The 19593-nt window shown below is 41.9% G+C and overlaps 1 protein-coding gene across 3 annotated transcripts in view; it reads right to left on the minus strand.

Moving 5' to 3' along the window:
* DHRS12 (dehydrogenase/reductase 12) overlaps positions 1 to 9563 on the minus strand; it is a 28554-nt gene extending 18991 nt beyond the window's left edge. For all 3 annotated transcript variants that reach the window (XM_077781415.1, XM_021526596.2, XM_077781416.1), the window contains exons 1-3: positions 9430 to 9563; positions 8748 to 8881; positions 6115 to 6197 (exon numbers count right to left, since the gene is read on the minus strand). In XM_077781415.1, coding sequence (XP_077637541.1) covers positions 6115 to 6197; positions 8748 to 8881; positions 9430 to 9485 — 273 coding nt within the window. In that variant the 5' untranslated portion in view covers positions 9486 to 9563. The remainder of the gene's footprint in view (positions 1 to 6114; positions 6198 to 8747; positions 8882 to 9429) is intronic.
* Positions 9564 to 19593: the final 10030 nt, after the last annotated feature.

Below are 19593 nucleotides of genomic sequence, written 5' to 3' on the forward strand. Positions count from 1 at the left end.
GCCCTAGAACACTGCTCACAGAGGGACAACTTATCATTCCAGGTCTCTTTCTGCCATCAGCTTTCCATCCAGCTAAGCAAAGACTGCACTTCATTCTGTCACCTGCACTCTTAAAAAGATGTCATCAGGTTTTGCCCTTGTATTGATTCATGAGGGATGCCACTAAAAATCATTAGCAGATCAGCTGTGTACTGTTGATTGTTACTTTCGAAGCCACATGTTCCAGACAGTTTTCTACCCACCTTTTCATCTACCAGTTCAAACCACATCCCTCCAAACTTGCTACAAGGATAAGGCAAACCATGTAAAAAGCTTTGTCAAAGTTAAGGAGAGCACTGCTCACCTCTTTCCACAGGCAGAGTCATCTCACCAAAGGGATCAGGGAGAGAATCAGAAGGGTAATAGATAGAGAACTCGTGGGTCAAGATAAAGATAGATTAATAGGGAAAGCAAAAGCCACACACAAAAGCAAAAAACCGCAAGCCTATGAGCATACCACTCATATGTGAGAACACCAATCTTGTCTGATCTCAGGAACTAATCAAGGTTTGGCCTGGTTAGTACTTGGATGGGAAACTGCCTGGGAATACCAGGCATTTTAGGCTTTTTACAAGGAATTAACTGACTGCCTCTCATGGGCAGGCAGGTGTTCAGCCACCTCCAGGAGAGCAAAGCTCTATCACACATAATAACTACTTGGGAAGCCACCAGCACAAATTTTCTCCTCATTCCTTTTTCTTTCCCCCAACTTTACATACTGAGCATGATGTCATGTGGTCTGAAATATCCCTTTGGTCAGTTAGCCAACCTGTCCTGGCTGTGTCTCCTTGCAAGCTTCCATGCAACCCAAATTTCTTCTCCAGTGTGTCAGTACAAAAACTAGAAAAGGCCTTGGCTCTATGTAAGCCCTGTTCAGCAATTGCAAAAGCATCTCTGTATTATCAACCCTGTGCTCAGCACAAATCCAAAACACAGCCCCATACAAGCCACTGTAAAGAAAATTAACCCTACTCCAGCCAAAATCAGTACAACAAGCAAGGGTATACATCCACACCAGCACTCTAGTCATGCCAACTATTTCTGCCTAATCCCAGTGAGATCACAGCTCTGCAGTCATGCATGGATTCCTGTGTTTCCTATGCTATGTGTACTCATGAACAATGCATCTGAAATGGGCTCCCAGACATGCTGCTGTCCCCTAGACACACACTCATTGTTCCCATGACTCTACTACTCTTCTGGGCTTAGTCACTACAAACCAATGAAACCCTTTATCCTGATTTGTAAAATAAGCATGTATTCTATTTGCCATCTGTTGGAGGTGGGGCAGGTATCTTTCTTATCTTCCAAGAACAATGTCTCCCTCCAGGGAGATATCTTCTGTTAATGGGCCATTGAATGACTCACTGCATGACTGGTAAAGTTACATCATCCCATTGTGTTACATCCATCCCTTCACCCAGAGGGAAGAGCCAAGCATCCCTACCTGCATAAAATCAGCACTTTTTGGGACATCAGCAGCCTCTTCGCTGGATTCCCAGAGGAGCAGCTTCTTCCCCGCTAGATCCCCAGAGGAAGACCAGGCCCATCTATTCTATCACCAGACCTTCAGAGAAAAGTACACCCTTCTACAGGATCACTGCTTCAGCAGCATTTCATCTTCCACTCCAGGAGGAGCAGCCACCATTTAACTAGACTATTGCAAACACGCTGGCTCCTCAGGGTGTCAGGTTTCTGACTCTATCAGTAGTTTTGTTTGTCCTAATTACATTTTTTTAAATTTAAGTTTTTTCCTAGTAAATAACTGTTATTCCCATTCCCATATCTTTGCCTAAGAGCCTTTTAATTTCAAAATTGTGGTAATTTGGAGGCAGGGGGTTTACATTTTCCATTTCACAGGAAGCTCTTGCCTTCCTTCACAGACTCCTGTCTTTTCAACCCAAGACACCCCTTCCTTTAAAGCCTCCTCACTAAGTTTAGCAAACCCGTTGGCAAAGACACTCTTGCTCCAACACATAATTTCTGCTCAGCAAAGCTCATTTAACATAGAAGGTTCAAGAGGCCATAAAGGCTAAGGCCAAAGCGACACGAGCTGAACATTCACGTGTTGACCTGTAGGGCATATATGCTCCTACCCAAGCCCTTCCCTTTCACTGTGTGGATTTAGGAGACCATCGACTCTCTGTAAATACTCCTGATGAACTCCAGGTTATCCCTCATAATGTCATGGGTGCCCACATGGTTGGGCAACAAGAGGTACCAGGCCAAGGTCCAGACGAGCCTCAGCAGACTGTCTGCAATACCTTACATGTGAGTTCCCAGCAAGTGACAAACCTCTCAAGTCATCAAGCAAAGACTGCAGACGGGTGCCTCCATCCCCCACAGGAAGGAGCCTTCAGCCATCATCACCCACTACTTCCTCCCACTGTCAACAACTGTTCAGGATCATCTGTCTCCAACACCTCCTCTGACAGAGCTTGCTCTTCCTCATCTCTTACCATGGCACTATACCTATCTTATAAATGCACATCTGCAGGCAGAGAAAGAGCTGCCTTCTGTTGCCAGCATTCACAAGATTCAATTCCTCCCCATCTTAGAAGTCTCTATCCACCACTTATTCAAATGCAGCTTCTAGCTGTCCCTCCTTCCATGCAATGTGCTCTTCTACTCTCTGTAGAGACCTGTTTCTATTCCCTATGGCTCTACAGCCTGCTCATCTGCTGTCACATCACCTGGCAGCTCAGCACCCTGAGGACAGCAGAATCCAACAGATGAAGCCACCATCATGTGCTACCCCTGGTTCAGGGAAATGTCCCAGTCACTCCCTGCAATCCAACATCTGCCACATCCTTCTGGAGCTCTGTCTGGGCTAGTGTCCCATGTGCCAGGCACAGTTGCTCCAGCCAGGATTGTAAAGCATGCTTTCAGGAACATCACTGCACCCACTCCAGCTGTCTCAGAATGCTAACTGCTGCATTAACTGCTAAACCTTGTCAGTCACTCCATGTCACAACAGTCTGGTAATGTTTTGTGATACTATGGGCAGCAATGTAGATGCAATAGGGAAAAAAAAAAAAAAGGCTTGACATAGAGCAAAGTAATAATTTTCTAAACCACTACACCTAGAAATAATTCCTCCCTCCAAAATATCAAAAACCTTTTGCTGTTTGCTACAGACAATTCTTTTGCTTTCTGCAGATTTGTGTTCTACATAGTACAAGCACAGTGGCATTTACCAGAATACAAAGACATGTCAACTCCTACTCTTCTCCTAAACAGCACTTAAGTCTCAAAGACACACCACAGATAGTTTTATGATGTATGCCAGGAAAAGGCAGTTTTAAAATAATTATGCAGAGGATGTGTTCTCTTGCAAAATAACAAATAATCATTAAAAGGCCTCCTCTCTTTTCAAGTTGTTTCTTTAAATACTCATTATACAAGCAAATGAGAAAAGTGAAGAAGCTGAAGAAATGATATGGCATTATTCCCTGCCTGTAATTCTGCTTCCCTGAAGATAAAAAGCACATGACTTTCTCTCTAGCCATTTAATTTCAGCTCCTTAGCTGAGTTTGAATCAGAATTTTCTCATTGTAATAATGTGTTCTAGGATGACCCTGCTTGATCAAGGAGATTGGACCAGGTGACCCACTGTTGTCCCTTCCAACTATATTCATTTTGTGAATCATTTCTGACAAAAAACTTGATGCTGCTCTACTGGTTTAAGCTGGATACCTCTTTAAAACTTTCTACCTTTAAAACTAATACCATTATCTACTGGTACAGAAGAAGTAAAGATTTTTGGGCAGATGTTCAGTATTGCAAGGGATTTCAGAGACTGAAAGAGATCTAAATCAACACTTATCTGCCAAAGACTGTCACACTGACTTAGGAAAAGGATATTCAGGCCTGTTCCCTATAAAAGTCCTCAATGGTAGCAAAGCCATTTTCAAAGTAAACCTAATCTCCGTGACCTGATCTATTTTAACAGATTAGGAGAACTTTCCAGTTCCCAGATCTAGGGGCAGGTGACTGCCAAATAACTCCATTTCAGCACTGCACTCCAGCATGTACTTTGGAAGATGGAAAAAGTCTTTGGTGTATACTATAACAGGATCTCCATCCAAATTATCAGGAAGAGCAAGTTCAGCCTGGATACAGCCTGTCAAGTTGCAGATAAAGCATTTTATTATCTCTCTGTATTGCTTCTGAATGAGCACTTATAAAGAAGGATATTCTTGTGGACTCCTTATTAAAATGCTCTTCCCAGTGCAGTCACATGTCCCGCAGGACCTCTTGTACAGCTCATCTAACACTTCACTTAGAGCTGCTCTCTGCACAAATGCCCTGTCCCCAGGGTCACAAACAAGTTCTGCAGTGTCCTTGCACTCCCCCAGGACTATAGAAATTACAGGTCCGCAGCCTACCAAAAAGTGGGAATGCAGTAATTATGCTGCCTTTAGAGGAAGAATATTATTTGCCTCAAGTTTTTTTCACCACGTGACAGAAAACAGAACATGAAGAAACCTTCAGAGGTCAAACTCACCTCTCTTCCCAGGCAGCCTGACTGCAGTTAGAGAAGGAGGTAACACAGATAATCACCAGCCTTACTAAAGCCATGGGATTACACAGCTATAGACAGCTGGAAAGCATTTATTTCTACAAAAGGACTGATCTAATTCACCTCCATTAAAGAACTGTAGAGTAATGTTGGTTGACACACTAGGGAGCTGAAATCAAAGAGCAGAAATTTAGTCAATATGACATCTCTAACCATAAAAAAGTCTTCAGAATTTTTGATCCACATTAAAATCTATTACTGGAATCAAAATACAGAGTACAAGAGCTAAGTCATTATTTAAAATGAAGACAGGTCTCCATCCATGTGCTGTGGGCTAACTCTGGTAGGTAGTTCAGCCCCATACAAACCTATTTAATCACTCCACTCCCAGTGGGAATGGGGAGACAGTCACAAGGACAAAACAGGCAAAATTTGTGGGCTGAAATAAAAACATTAATAAGTGAAGCACAACTGTGTGTGCAAACAAAATAAAACAGTGACTTAATTCACTATTTCTCATTGTCAAGAGGCATCTAGCAATCCCCAGGAAAGCAGGACTTCATCCATGCAACAGTGATTTGGAAAACCAAATACCATATCTGTGAATGCCCCCTTTCACTCCTTCTTCCTCCCAGCTTTTACTGCTGAGCAAGATTTCATATGGTCTGAGGCGTCCCTTTGGTCAGCTGGAGTTAGCTGTCCCAGTGTGTCCCCTCCCATCTTCTTGCACACCCCTGCTCACTTGGTGGGGCAGTGTGAGAATAAGAATAGGCTTTGATGCTGTGTGAGCACCATTCAGCAATAACTAAAACGTGGGTTGTCAACACTGGTTTGGTCACGAATCCAAAGCATAGCACCAGTGGAACTGCTAGAAGGGAAATTAACTCTATCCCAGCCAAAACCCGGGTACCAAGTTAGAAAGATAATGACTAGTTAACTTTTCCATAAGCACACCCTCCTAAACAATTAATGAAAGCAACAGTGACAGATACAGGGGTGTACTGTAGAGTGATATGTACAGAAACAAAAAGAATGTGTAGCAGAGGGAAGGAAGAGGTATTATAAGAAAAGGAAATGAAAAGGCATGTAGAGCACAGAATTAGTACCACACACAGGACTTCACAGAGCAGCCAACCTTAGGAAATCAAGAGCATGTTATTCAGATGCATAAAACCTTCAGCTTCAATGCTGTAGACTCATAAATGTTGTTGCAAGAGTGTTGCAATGCATTAACTTTTAAAAACCTCACTAAGACACATAGTTAGGAATAGTAAGTAGGACATCAAAAAGCAAATCAACAAACATTAAATAAAACCACATGCTGCTGATAACGTTACTAATCACAGAACATCTAATAAAGTTAGGTGATTCAAATGGTTTAATCATTTCAAATCATTTGAATTATAAACTGCTTCCATAGACTGTTCCATGTCTTTATGAAAATACTATCAAAACCAAAACAGCAATATGTTGGAAGAGTTTCTCAAGGCCTCTGGGTTCTTGAGTTTTACCAACCTTTCTAAAAGTAAACAAAAGACTAAAACACAACTCACCTGATTGCCCGTTTCTGTCACTATTTCCTCTTTGGCAACTTCAGCCCTTTCCTTATTTCGGCAAACCAGATGAACCGTGCCACCTGGTGGATTGCAACAAGAAAAGCATTTGATAATTAATTACTAACTGCATTTGGGGGAGACATCAGCGTTTTAATTAGGTGAGATACTGGATATAAGAAAAAAGCTGGAATATTTCTGCTTGGCTCTGGTTCCTGTGAAGGCAGGCAGGGCCATCATGCAAGGAAAAAGCCACTGCACTCTAAGAACCGTACTCAAACCATTTCTGTTAAGTCTGTACATCATGTTTAATGAGTGAAATACCAGAGCAAAATGGGAAATTGGAGCTAAGGCATCTGTATCATAGATGGTTTTTTTGATATATGCCTTAGGAAGTTCAGGAAAGGGCTTGAACAACACAAGTGACTAGAATTGCTCTGTAAAAAGGAAATAAAAGTGCCAGATATTGGAATTCTCAGCAATGGGAGACATGACAAGAACTATGGCCTCAATTGCAGCTTGGGAGGCTCAGGTCATCTGAATTATTTTTCATGAGAAAAATAATCAGTAGTTTTCTTCTCAATAGACCAAGCTTTCTCAAGAGGATGCATAATTTACACTCTGTGGGTATCAAGCAGTGAGATACAGAAATTACTGGTTTGATCTACTGTTGCCAACAGTCCTGCTTCAAGTGAGATGCTGGACAAGGTGACGTCTAGAGGTCTCTTCCAACCAATTTTTCAATGGAAGGAAGACACAAGGCAAGGCTCTTCTCAGAAACCTGGATACTTAACACAAAAAAAAACCCCAAAAAAAACAACACAGTCTCATCACTTAATCATATTAAAGAAAGCCTTCAAACACAAGACTAAAGTACAACTAGGCAACATTTTTTTTTGCTTCACATTCTCTGATTGTTACAAGTTATGTGTTAATTTCAGTCCTAGGAATACTTATGCTCTTTTGCCTGTTTTTCAAGGTGTTTTGGGGATTGCTAGCAGTCCACTTTGAGAAAGCTCAAGGAATTAATCCCTAACAGAGACATAATTAATCCATAATAGAAACAACTGTGTCAGGTCACACTTTTAGTGCCCAGAACCCACATGCAAGTCTACCTTGGGATGATACAGTCACACACTGCACAGCCCAGTCTGGGGTCTGTAAAGAAACCTTTTGTCTACAAGAGAGGTTTTTCCACTAAGCACCAGGACAGAGGGGAAGTTCAAGTGTGACTGATACACTAGGAAAGGAATTTAAATGTATTTACTTTGATAAAGATTGAAACTATTAGAACTTAACACATGGGAATAGTCAGAGTTGACAATCAAGAGTAGTTGGGAGAAGACTGTATCAAGCTGGAAGTTCAATTCACAAGACATAGAGGAAAGTCCAAATCCAAATATCCATAAGACAATTCATAGAAAAGATGAACTCAAACTATGGAAATTGTCAGCAAGGTCATCATTAGTTACTGCTTGAAAGTAAAGCCAAAAAAGCCTGATTATTCCTCTGCTGAGCCAGAATTCCTTATTCAGTTGTCATGGCATACTTGAAGAGATTCAACTAGAAGCCTGAGCCCCAACAGCTGACACTGAGTTTCAAAGTGAGATGTTCAAGGATGGGATCAGGAAGTCATTTTAACTTCATATGAACAGCAATGCCCATACAACATATCAGACACGCAGTCTGAGCCCAAGGTCATTCTGCTAAACATGGTGACCAAATTCCATACAGACCCAGCCAGCTTTCCAGCTTGAAAAACCTGGTAGAGATACCTATTTGTGAGCAAAGCAGTCACCTGACAAAGCACTACTTACATAAAGTGATTACGTACAATAGCAGTGGTGGGAACCTGAAATCAATCACATGCTGGCACTGATTTAGATCTTAAATCCAAAGACTCTTTGATGCTAACAGTTTTGAATTAGTTTCATTCAACTGAGTCACCACTTTCCTCCTTAAGATAGTTACGAAACCTAAGCACTCAAAAGGAGAAAAGAGCCACAAGCTCCTCCCCCTTCATTCTACATGCCAAATCTCCTGTCACTCTTGCACAACAGGAATTACTTTGTCAACTCTGTAAGGGATTTGGTTTATCCTTCAGCAGCAGCTAAGCCCAGTTTATATCCTTACATACAAACAACAACATAAAAAAATAATTACATGTAATTAGCCAAAGGGTGCAAACTCCAGGGTATTATCATTAAGAACAGCTACACTGGTTTTTTTATGCTCTCCCATCTCATTTTTGTAAAGACAATTGTTTTCTTTCATCGTATGATACATTTGCAGATTCCTCAGTTCAAATTCAGCCAGGCTGCTACTTGCACCAAATTAACCTTAAACAGATACTGATCTGTCACCAATATCCTTAGATGCCACCATGACACAGATAGTTTTGGTAAACATGCACTTGAAAAGCAATTTGCAGATACTCTCTGCTAATTTGGTTTCCTTATCCCAGTTTTCACTGTAGTGATTGTGCTTAAACCTCTAACCCACAAAAAGACCCCTGTGAAATGATGCTGTATCCCAGGGATATTTGTGTTTGTGCATAAGTGCTGGAAGGCCAAACCTGCTTCCTCCCATCATCTCTGTAAGCCTCCCAGGAGCTCCATGGCAGCCCTGCTCACCTCTCCTCGCTATCTCCTTGGCTGTAGCCTTGCCAATGCCACTGTTTGCACCAGTGACCAGGAAGGATCTTCCAGCCACATCCACCTCCACGTCAGCTGGGTCGAAGCGCTTGGAAGCAGACTCATAACCACCTCTGAACAAATCGAGAGACACGTGTGAGAAACTAGAAGCAAGCACTTCCAAAATAAACACATGTGTGGGCTGAAAAGCACTTTGCTCTCACAGCTCAGCATCCAATAATTGCCCTATTTACGCTCGGTACCCATGGGACAGGCCATGAATACCAGTGACACTGCGGTCAGCAATGTATCACAGAATCGTTAAGGTGGGAAAAAAGTCTTTAAGCTCATCAAGTCCAACCATCAACCCAACACCGTCACCACGTTCACCCACGGCCTCAAGCGCCGTATCCAGACGTTTTTCTCAGCACTCCCAGAAACGGTGTCTGCATCAGCTCCCTGGGCAGCCTGCTCCGGTGCTTTGCAATGAAAGCGACACCTCGCAGCGGCGTTTGGCCGCCCCTGACCGCGGCCGTCGGGGTGGCCGGAGCCCCAGGGCGGGCCGGCAGCCCTCCCGGAGCGCGGCTGGAGCCCGCCGCCTCGGCGGGGCGGGCAGCCGCCCGCACAGTCACCGAGAGTCCCGGACAGCGGGAGCGGCCCGGCCCCGCGCCGCCGCCCGTACCTGGTGTACTCCCGCAGCCCCTTCACGAACCACACGGTGTTGCGGTACCAGGACATGGCTCTGCTGCTGCCGCCGCCCCGCAGCCGGGCCGGCCCCGCCTCTGCCCTTACATAAGCTGCCCGGGCAGCCCGGCCGCGTTAGGGAAGGGCTGAGGGCGGCCGCGAAGCAGCGCGGCGGGTCTGGCAGTGCGGGTAGCGGTGCCACCTTCCTCCTTAGCAGCACTTCGTGGGCTGGTTCTGCTTTCTGTTTTCTCCTCTTCCTCATTAGCCATGAAAGATAGCTGTAGCCAGCCCCTGCCTCGCTGCAAACAGCTGTGCCTGGCGGATGAAGGATGGAGAATTTCCGGAGCTCCAGCGTGGGACAGCTGCTGCTGCCGGCTAAAGTGGGACTGCAAACGGGGTGCTGTGTTTTGGGAACTGGGGGCAGTGCTACAGGACCGAGGCCTGCATCCTGGAAAGGTGTCAAAGGGTTGATCCCAGAGAAACATAAAAAATGACATCATGCCACACGAAGTAGCATTTTGCATAATAAATTTATTAAATACCTAGCTGCTACTGGTGAAGCAAAGCATTCTGGTAAGGAAAGGATACATGAGTGGCTGTTGCAGAAAGGGGAGTGAAATTCAGTATGTTTTTGGTTTTATGCTCTTTAGATCTATGAAGCCCAACAGAAGCACTTGGACCACATGTGGATAGCCCATGGTAGCCATAAGGAAGTTGTCATGATAGGCATAATTATGCTTTTAATTATGCAAAAGATCTATGCATGTGCAAGTTGGATGAATTCATGTATTTTATAGGGTATGCAGGGCCACATGCAAAGAAGCTCATTTGAGAGCCCTATCTAAGTTTTCAAGAGTTTAAGTTACCTGATTTCAATAGCACAGATAGTGGAGAAATTAGAATATTCTCTCTTTTTTGATCCTGTATTGTAGTCTGACACTTCTTTTTCTAAATCTCTTTGCTCTGGCAAAGGTCTTCCACTTTCTCAGCATGATATGCGAGTATTAGGCTCATACAAAAGGCACTTCCCACCATGAAGTTATAACTTTTGAACTTGGCCCTGTCTGCTTGTCCTGTATATTACATGTGAAGTAACAGTTTCTAGAGGGCAAAGAGGCACATTTTCACAGTGATATTTTCTTCCATGCAGAGGCCATCCAGCTACTTGTTGTACCTTTTCATGAAATATAAAAATGCTTGTTCCTAAAACAATTGAAAGACTCTATTAAAAAATGTAAATGCAGTAAGACAGATTGTCCTTTATTCCTTTGTAATTTCTGTGTTTACCTTATTTATTTCTTGAGAACTGTGATTATGGCTTAGTACAAGCAAAATGGGATGATGGCTCTGATGTGTTTTGTTTGTCGTTCCAGCCTGTGTTCTCATAGATTAGGAAGTTCATCCCTGCAGTCTTCCAGCCTCTGAAAGTAAATGGGGTGCCTGTAGATGCACAGAATTTCTCACAGGCTGAACCATTTGGACTGTGATCAGCATGATGCTGGATGATGCAGCACTGAGGTGCTAACCAATGTGAGTATGCCTGGCAGAAGCTGTCCGTGAGTCAGACACAAAAAGAGATGATGGCAGGCAGAGAATGGGAGCAGCTCATAATATTTTGGGGATTAAGCAGTAATGGGCAATTACAGCATATTACTCATACTGAGATTACAGAAGATGTTTGAATGTAATGTTGGCTACCAGTGTCATCCTGGTGTATACACAATTTTGTCAGAGAATATTATATAAATACTGCAATGCACCTTCTGCAATGTTAGCTATACCCTTCTAACACATGGCATTTTAAGGACATTTTGTAAATGCCTAGAAATTATGCCCTTACCAGAGTGCACTAATGCCTGAGCAGATTCAGCTGCAAGGGTCTTGCTTAGAAACACTTGTTTTTTCTGTACTGAGCGGCTAAGCTTATACCCAGAAATGAACTATCACACTATCACAGCACTCTTTCTGAGCAGCTTCATAGAATCAATCATTAAGGTTAGGAAAGACATCCATGATCAAGTCCAACATCCACATCAAAAGTAAGCTGCTGCACACTGTCCTAACACCACCTAGATGTTTTTGTTGCCTCATTTCATCCCCTGTGGTGTTTTGCTTCTGTTCTGTTGTTCCAGAGGCAGGAGGCTGTAGAGATTGTGTAAGTGCTCTCTGCTAACCCAGACATCAGTGATAAAGGGTGGTACAGGAGAAAGGCAAGATGTAGTTTTGCTAAGGGCTGGGTGCTGCTAATGAAAGGCCTGCATCTGGGTTTTCTCACAGGCAAAATTTCTGCCCACTTCAAAAGTTTTGACCACATATTTTGCCTTTGGTACTGAATTCTGGGTTGATGCATCTTGCTAGCTGAGTTAGAACCTATTCTGGAGCTTTGGAAATTCAAAAAGTTATAGCTTCTTGTTTCTTTCTTGACTGCTGGTAGCTTAGCAATTAATTCCAACAGGACACTGCTCTGAACAGAAGGGATTTTTTTAGACAAACAATTTTTCTCATGGATTGGCACCCTACATCTCAGACCCCTGTCAGAGCCAGCAGCTGGTATATTTGTGTCATACAGAGCTGAAAGTGGGAGAGCCAGAGTCTCTTAAGCTCATATTTCCCTCATTTGAGGACAGAACAAAATGGCTTCACCCAGACTAATAAACACAAGTCAGGGTTTATTATTTATCCCTGATAAAGCATATCCAAGTTAATTCTTACCCTATATCTATTCAATCAAATGTTCCATTGCGTATTCCCAGGCCTTGATCCTCTTATTGCCCCTAGGCAAGTGATTGTTGATGGCTAGGTCACAGTAGGTACTAAGAAGATACTTCTGTCAAAAACAAGTTCAAATGTCACCATGAATAGATTGCTCAAAGGGTAGTTTTTTTCCCAAATACTGCAGATGAGGGGGCACCAGGGTTAACACTGCACAGCTTGGCTTGGCCCTGGTGGTCCTGCGTTCTGGTGCGTGCATTTACCAGTGTAAAAATAGCCCCCAAACCTGTTATGCAAGCCCTCCATGACTGCAGGTAATCCTCCAAACACATAAAAATTCTGGAGTGTTTGGCTGTGAGCCTCCAGACACTAGGATTTTTCATGGAGTAATGAGTTGAGAATCTCAATTTTCTTAAAACTCAAGAGCTGATGAAAAATACCTCTCTGGCACTCAGTTGGGCTAACATGAAAAACATACCTTAGGCTTGATTTGTCTTTGTACCTGTCAAATAGCAAGAAGTTTTAAGCAAAGTTTTAATTACTTCTAGCACAAAGGAAAGTGGAAAATACTGATTGCTGTTGAGGGCTGTGCATTTCAGCATGTTTCATTTTTTCTTCCCAGGGGACAGATCTAAAAGTAGAGTACTCAAGAGCTGAAAAGCAATTATATATTATACAAGATGTTTAAAACACCTTCAAGGCCATTTTGCCAATCTCTCATATTATCTTTTTTTTCTTGGGTTTTTTTTTTTGGTGAAAGGCTAAAATCTTGGTCTTAATGACAACTGGCTCCTTTGCTTGCTTCCTTCCAGGGATCTGGCAGGCTGTTGGGCATTCCCTCCTTTCCTTGCAGTTACTAATTTTCTAATTAAGTTGCTGTGCCTGCCCTTATTAAAGCAATCAGAACTGATTCAGTTGCCACTGATTGCAGTGGGAACAGGCACAGGTTTTAAGGACCAGGTTTGCAGGAAAACTCTGCATCTATATTGGGACCAGGTTTCCAAAGGAAGCGGCAATTGTGTGCAAGCCACTGCTGCAGGAGCTGCTCCCAGCCCTGTTTTTACCATGCTGGCCTCAGCTCTGGATGTAGAACACTTGAAGACTCTGCTTTAGAAACTTGGCACAGCCCCAGTCAGTGTAATAGCAATCATGAGCTGTCAGCAGCCTGGGGAGAGGCAGTTGACACTTGTTCTGTTGTCTGGATGAAGCAGAAGGTCTGGTGAGTAGTTGAAGAAGAACATTAAGTCCCTGAGGTCTCAGGGACCTGTCCAAAGTGCTTTTGGTAGTAGCAGGGTGAGAGAAGCAAAAGCTGCTCATCCTGAATGCAGGGAAGGGTTGAAGTTCTGGCCTGTGTTGTGTTTTTGTGAACAGTAGGGTGTTTTCTTTGTTGTGTACCCAAGTCATCACCAAGTTTGCCAGCTGCTGTCATCAGTAGTGTTGTTTCCAGTGAAGAGTCAGGCTTTCCCCAGGCCAAATAGCCTTTTATTACTGAGGAACAAGTGTGGCAGTATGTCATCACATCTATCACTCATTGCTCAGGGGCCAGTAAAAGGAATCTCATGCTGTGACTTATCACAATTATAGGTTTGCTTTATCAACTGCTGAGGAGCCTGGTCTCTGGGAGCCTGCAGAGCTTCCCAGGGTTAGGCATGTCCTGGTGAAGAGAGGGGATGGTTAGTGTCCTCCCAAAGTGAAAAGAATTGACTGGGAGAAGCAGCTAAACCTGCTGCTAACCTAGTTAATCTCCTATATATCAAATAATTTTTGCAAACTGAAGTGTATATAATTGTTTTAAAAATAATAGGATGGCCTAGGATATTTTTAAAGTAATAAGCCCAAAATGTTATAGTTGATATACGTTCTAGAGAATATTTTTTTTAGTCAGTAAAAGATAATTTTGTGATTTCCATGACTGAAAAATTCTTTATGTTCTTACAGTAAACAACATGCTTGAATGTATACATGTTTGTTGCTAGGCTGTGGCAGCAATGTGGTTATCTATACTAATATTTTCTTCAGCTGTTTTCCTTCTTACTGCTCTTCTACTGGATCTTACTCTTCTCAATACCAGCTGTTGGACAGGAATGCTTACAGGCTTATTGAGTCGGGTGAGTCTTGCTACTCTTTTTTAGTCTTCTGTAAATCTTACTGCTTACTAGCATTTTATTCCAGCCCAGTTGTTACCAAATTGCAGATGTTACCTAGTAGAATATATCCTCAAAGAGGTATCTACAAACAGGGGAAAACACACACCTGCTTACATGGTTGCTGTTTCCTTCAAATGCCAAAGGCATAGTCTGAAGTTTTGTGTCTTCAAGCATTCCCTGTGCTGTTGTAACAAAACCTGCAGAGATATGTGAAATGTATCCATGCAAAGCTGTGGAGCCAAACCTTCCCATGCAAATAAGCACCAAACCTGTTTACCTAAAGTCTTATTTCACCTGGACAAGTTGGACAAGTTTAAAAATAAAAAACAAGTTCACAAATAACACTGAAGCAACTCTTTGTTTCTGACACATTTCAAAAATAAACTACTGTTGTTAAATCCATGCCGAAGTAGAATAGCAATACAAAAGTAAACAGTGATAATAAAAAGTTGTCTACAGCAGCTTGTGAATAAGAGTGAAGAGTGGGGTTTTTTTTCTTGTCTGCATCCTGTGTACTCATTTCATATAACACTGAAAAGCTATTTTTTTCCCCAAAATGACTGAGACTCAAATCCATCAGATATAATTGAAAGGGACATTAAAGATTGTGTAGTTCAAACCCCCCTGGTGTGGGCAGGAACACATTTCAATGTGTTCAGGTTATTTAATTATCCATGCAACTTGTCTTTAAGTATTCCCAGTGATGGGGCACCCACAACTTCTCTGGGCAACCTGTTCCAGTGCCTCACTACTCTTATACTAAAGAATTTTTCCCTATTGTCTAACCTGAACCTACTCTCTTTCAGTTTGAAGCCATTCCTCATTGACCTGTCACTACATGCTCTTGTAAAAAGTCCCTCTCCATCTTTTTTGTAGGTTCCCTTCCACATGCAGGTACCTAACTCACCTGGGCATCAAGAGGACCTTGTAAAAAGAAAGCTTTCTTGTATGGTGATGGCAGGCCTAGTTTGAATTTCTCACATTCGAGCTGCTGCACGGGGAAGGGAATCATGGATTATTCCTTTGCTTGAGTATTACTAATCATACAGAAGAGTCAGTATGGCTGAGATTCAAATCTGTGGGCGAAATCTGTCTCTGATATAAGTACTCATCTCAGTGAAATTGCAGCAGGCTTGATTAAAATTATCATGACTGGTAAATATGAAGTACCTTAATTTTTAGACTGCAGTCACATAGACTTATGCACTTACACTAATTTTAATTCAAATGAGACATTTGGTAGAAATTCAGTGTTAGAACCACATATACATGATTTCTCAGAATTTCATACCATTTGTTTAGAAATCTTGCAATATGACATTGTTCTTTTCAGCAGTTTCCTTGTACTATGCAATATCAGATGGCACTTGCCAGCCTTTTTTTTTTTTTCTCTGAAGTACTATACCTTCTAAAGCATTTTCTGTTTCTTCCTATGGCTGATACCTGTGGGACTTTCATCTACTCCAGCAGTGAACAGGAACCTGAAGAAACCTATGCCAACAAGCAACAGTTTCAAATTGCAGTTCTGATGTAACAATCCTTTCTGTATTATACGTACAACATTCAAGGGTCCTCCTTGTTCTCCTTGTGATGCAAAGTCCATATCAGCTAGAATGTGGAGAATATTAATTATCTGAGAAAATATTCAAGATAACTTACAAAAACTGGTCTAGTTTAAAATGTTGTACAATCTATATGAGTTATCATCAGTTCCATCTTTGTAGCATTTAGAATCCTTTACAGCAACTGTTCCTATTTCAGGATCTGGAACATTTGAGACAGCTTTTGTCATAAAGAAACAGAAGCTATTCTAGATTATTTTTCTTCTGCACAGTTACCTTGTAGTTTTAAAGCCTGATGTCTTGGGACCTCATAAAGCTCAGAGCAAGTGCTCTGTGAGAGAGATCATCTTCTCTTACGGCACAGTTGTAACACACAGTTCTGGTTTCCAGTACTGAGAAAATGAGGTCTGTGATGTGTCTGATGCTCTACTTTTCTCTCTTCTTTGGGCCAGCAGGTAGGAGCTGTCTGTGTTCAACACTTGGAGTGAAGGATTGCTTGTCTGTCTGCTGCTTCTAAAATAGCTGTAGAAAGCTACTCTCTAGAGCTTTGGAATCTTACGCCTATTGCTAAAGAAGGTGGAGTAGTGGGAGGACAAATACCGTGGGCAATAAACTGTAATAAGTGTAACTTATTGCATGGCTCCTGACAGTGCACTTTTATGTATGTGTGTAGAGTCAGTGTGTGCATTTGGGTCTTCGTATTATTAGATTTCTGTAGTATAACAAGCAGTGAGCTGGCTGTCCTATCTGTTGAAGTAATATATATTTTTTTCCTTTAAATACTGGAAACAGACCTTTCCTTCTCAAGAAGGGGAGCTAATATAGCTGAAACAGAGCTAGTTTCCTGCATTTTAGTCAACATTGAGTGCATAAGAATTAGCTTAAAGGTGTATTTTTTAAAGTTTTTTCAGTAGACATTTATATAACTCTGGGAAGAAAATTAACATTTTCAATTTGTAATTTTAGTCTAGTGGCAAAATTAAAATTAAACGTTTTGAGGTGTAGACTGTATTTTCAGCTGCTTGATATTTGGGCTGTAGTGACAGTTGTTTGCCAAGGAGCCACACCTCCACACCTACTTCTGTAGGGACTGAGCATTTGTCTGGGACACCATAATTTTGTGGCAGTTCAAAATGCTGCTGCTTGCAAGTTAAGGTGCTGTGGCCCATGCACATGTTCATAGCTTGCCCCTAAGTGAGATGAAGTGTCTTCAATTAAACTATTTTCATTTAGATTTGAGTGCTACTGAGGCAATTTGAGAGAAACTATGCAACTGGGTCAGAAGAGTCACTGTGACTCATGTGTATCTAATTATATGCCCAAACTAGATATCCCTGCTCTAGTCCTGCAAGATTCCAGTCTGCTGAAAGTGCAGAAGGCATGCTTAGATCCCTTTGGGCATGGAATTGATGGCTCTAACAGTTTTGGAGATGTTGATGTTCTCGATTGTATGTGCCATAGCATATTGATGTATACAAGGTAAAGATAAATACTATTAATGCAGAATTTTTCTCTCTTGGCTGTAGCAAAGTGTTTTGTTTACTTTGTATAACTTCAACATATTTCACAAATGTCTTCTGCCTCATTAATACCACCTATATAATTTTGTGTTTGTACCAACCAGGTATTGAACACAAGCACAGTGACTTAGCAGCACTTTCCCAAGATGTCAATGGATGCACTGGGTTCTCATATCTGAAGAATTAATTCTCCATGTCAAACTGTAGATAATCAGTCAGTCTTAGCCTCCATGAATGAGGCATGGGCCTCAGGTTTACTGTTGTGTGGCTGAAGTTTGGCAAATCATTGCACATCTGCTGAACTGCTGTAACCATGTTCATAAAAACACATTAAACAGAAGACAATGTCACCTTTCATCTCTTCTCCTCTGGGCTGAACTAAAATCTCTTATTTCCTCCAATAGGAGGACATCATCACTCACTGTGAGGTCACTAGAATCAATTCAGACTTGGGTCTGGAGTATTAGCCCTTAATTCCTAATGAGTAAGAGTGATTCTAGCAGTATTTTCCAAGAACAGGGAAGTTTGTATTGGAGCCCTGTGGGTGGAGCTACTTTCTTTTTAAATTTTTTTTGCATTATCAACTGAGTATAATTTTCTGGTTTTATGCCTGTTCCAGGTTTCTGGGTGAAGTTCCTGTGTAATGATAAACATCCGCTTTGTTGCATTTGAGTGATGGATGGAGTTATGCCTTCTGATAGGCAATTTCTTAAACATTTTGAGTTCTTAACAAATGAAAGATGCTCTCCACTGAAGGTAAAAAATCCCATAGATCAGTTGAGAACTGAACCCTAAAATCCTGAAGCCAAAGTGGTGAACCATTGTAGTGTTTGTGGTGGGAAAGAGGAATTCTAGCATTTCACCATTGGGAGCAGTTACGTTTCACAAAAGTGAGGGGCAGTGGAGAGTGTGTAGTGGAGCAGCTCTTTGGGAAACAGAGCCAGTGATTTTTCCCAGGTCCAGTCTAAGGCCCATAAATAAAGGGAAAGATTTCCATTGGTCCCATTTCCATTCATAAAACTGTGCCTGGCCTAAGTCAGCCAACAGTATTAGTAATTATAAAATATAACTATTACCTATTCCATCAATTTCTGAACGGAGCAGCCTGGCTGTGACCTCTCCTGAAGGTATGCTACAGAGCAGGGTAATGCTACACTGATGCTCCCCTCATGTCAGATTATTTAATCTTTATCCTACCTTCTTTCTAAGATTAGTTCTCTGGAAATAAACAGTTCTTAAATCTGGGGCCTGAGTTAAAATCCTTGTAAACCAAATGCAGGCTTACTTATCTATACAATAGCCGGTGAGATAAATGTTCGTGTTTGAAGACAGGTGGTTCCCACAGATGTTACACTGCTTTCAGGCTTAGTCCCAGGAAGGATGGTTGAGAAAATCCTGTTCAGCTGCGGCATATTGTTGAGCTCTTTTGCATATCTCACCCCTTCACAGGCATTTTATAACCCGTTTGGGTTTCTCTAAAACACGTTTCAGCTGTGTGGGTTTTAACCGACAAAATACACAAAAACTCACATCTTTTTCCTGTTCCTTGGGCCACCCTCAAGCTCATCTAGAGGCGAGCCCCTCCATTTTGACCACATTAACATAAGTGTATAAGAGCAAAAGCAGAAAGAGTACTTTTACATGGCATTCATCAACACATGAAAAAACAATCTACCAGGACCACTTCTGGGGTTGTTTCTATACATGTTACAAAAAAAATTGTCTCTCTGCATGCTGGTGCTTTTAAAGATGCTGCTGACTGAAAAGCTGTTTGCATTACATCTGTCCATTAAGTGCAGATTTCCATATGTACAGCACCAAGGTGAACAAATCAAATGTATATTCACACCACTACCAGAGAACTGCTGTAGAGAACACATCTGCCTGAGATTCTCACATCCCCACCCATATCTTATTGTTGTGGTTTATAGGTAACATCATCAGTTTTTCTATGAACTTGATCATAATGGTTTGACAGTTATCTTTGTGTTAGTGTGGTACTGACAAATTACTGTTACAGAAAAAGTGTATTCCCTGACTGGGGAATGCTGAGCCCTGCTTGAAGCACCGATCTGACACTCAGTAGCTCAGTTCCCTTGGTTCACTGGATGTATTGGATATATACAAATGCATTCATATTGTCTAGTTTAACCCCAAAGTTAGATATGGATGCTTCCTAGTCCACGTTCAGAAGAGAACTGAGGACCATATTCAGGCTGCC

This window comes from Lonchura striata, chromosome 2, assembly GCF_046129695.1.
Source record: "Lonchura striata isolate bLonStr1 chromosome 2, bLonStr1.mat, whole genome shotgun sequence".
Lineage (NCBI taxonomy): Eukaryota > Metazoa > Chordata > Aves > Passeriformes > Estrildidae > Lonchura > Lonchura striata.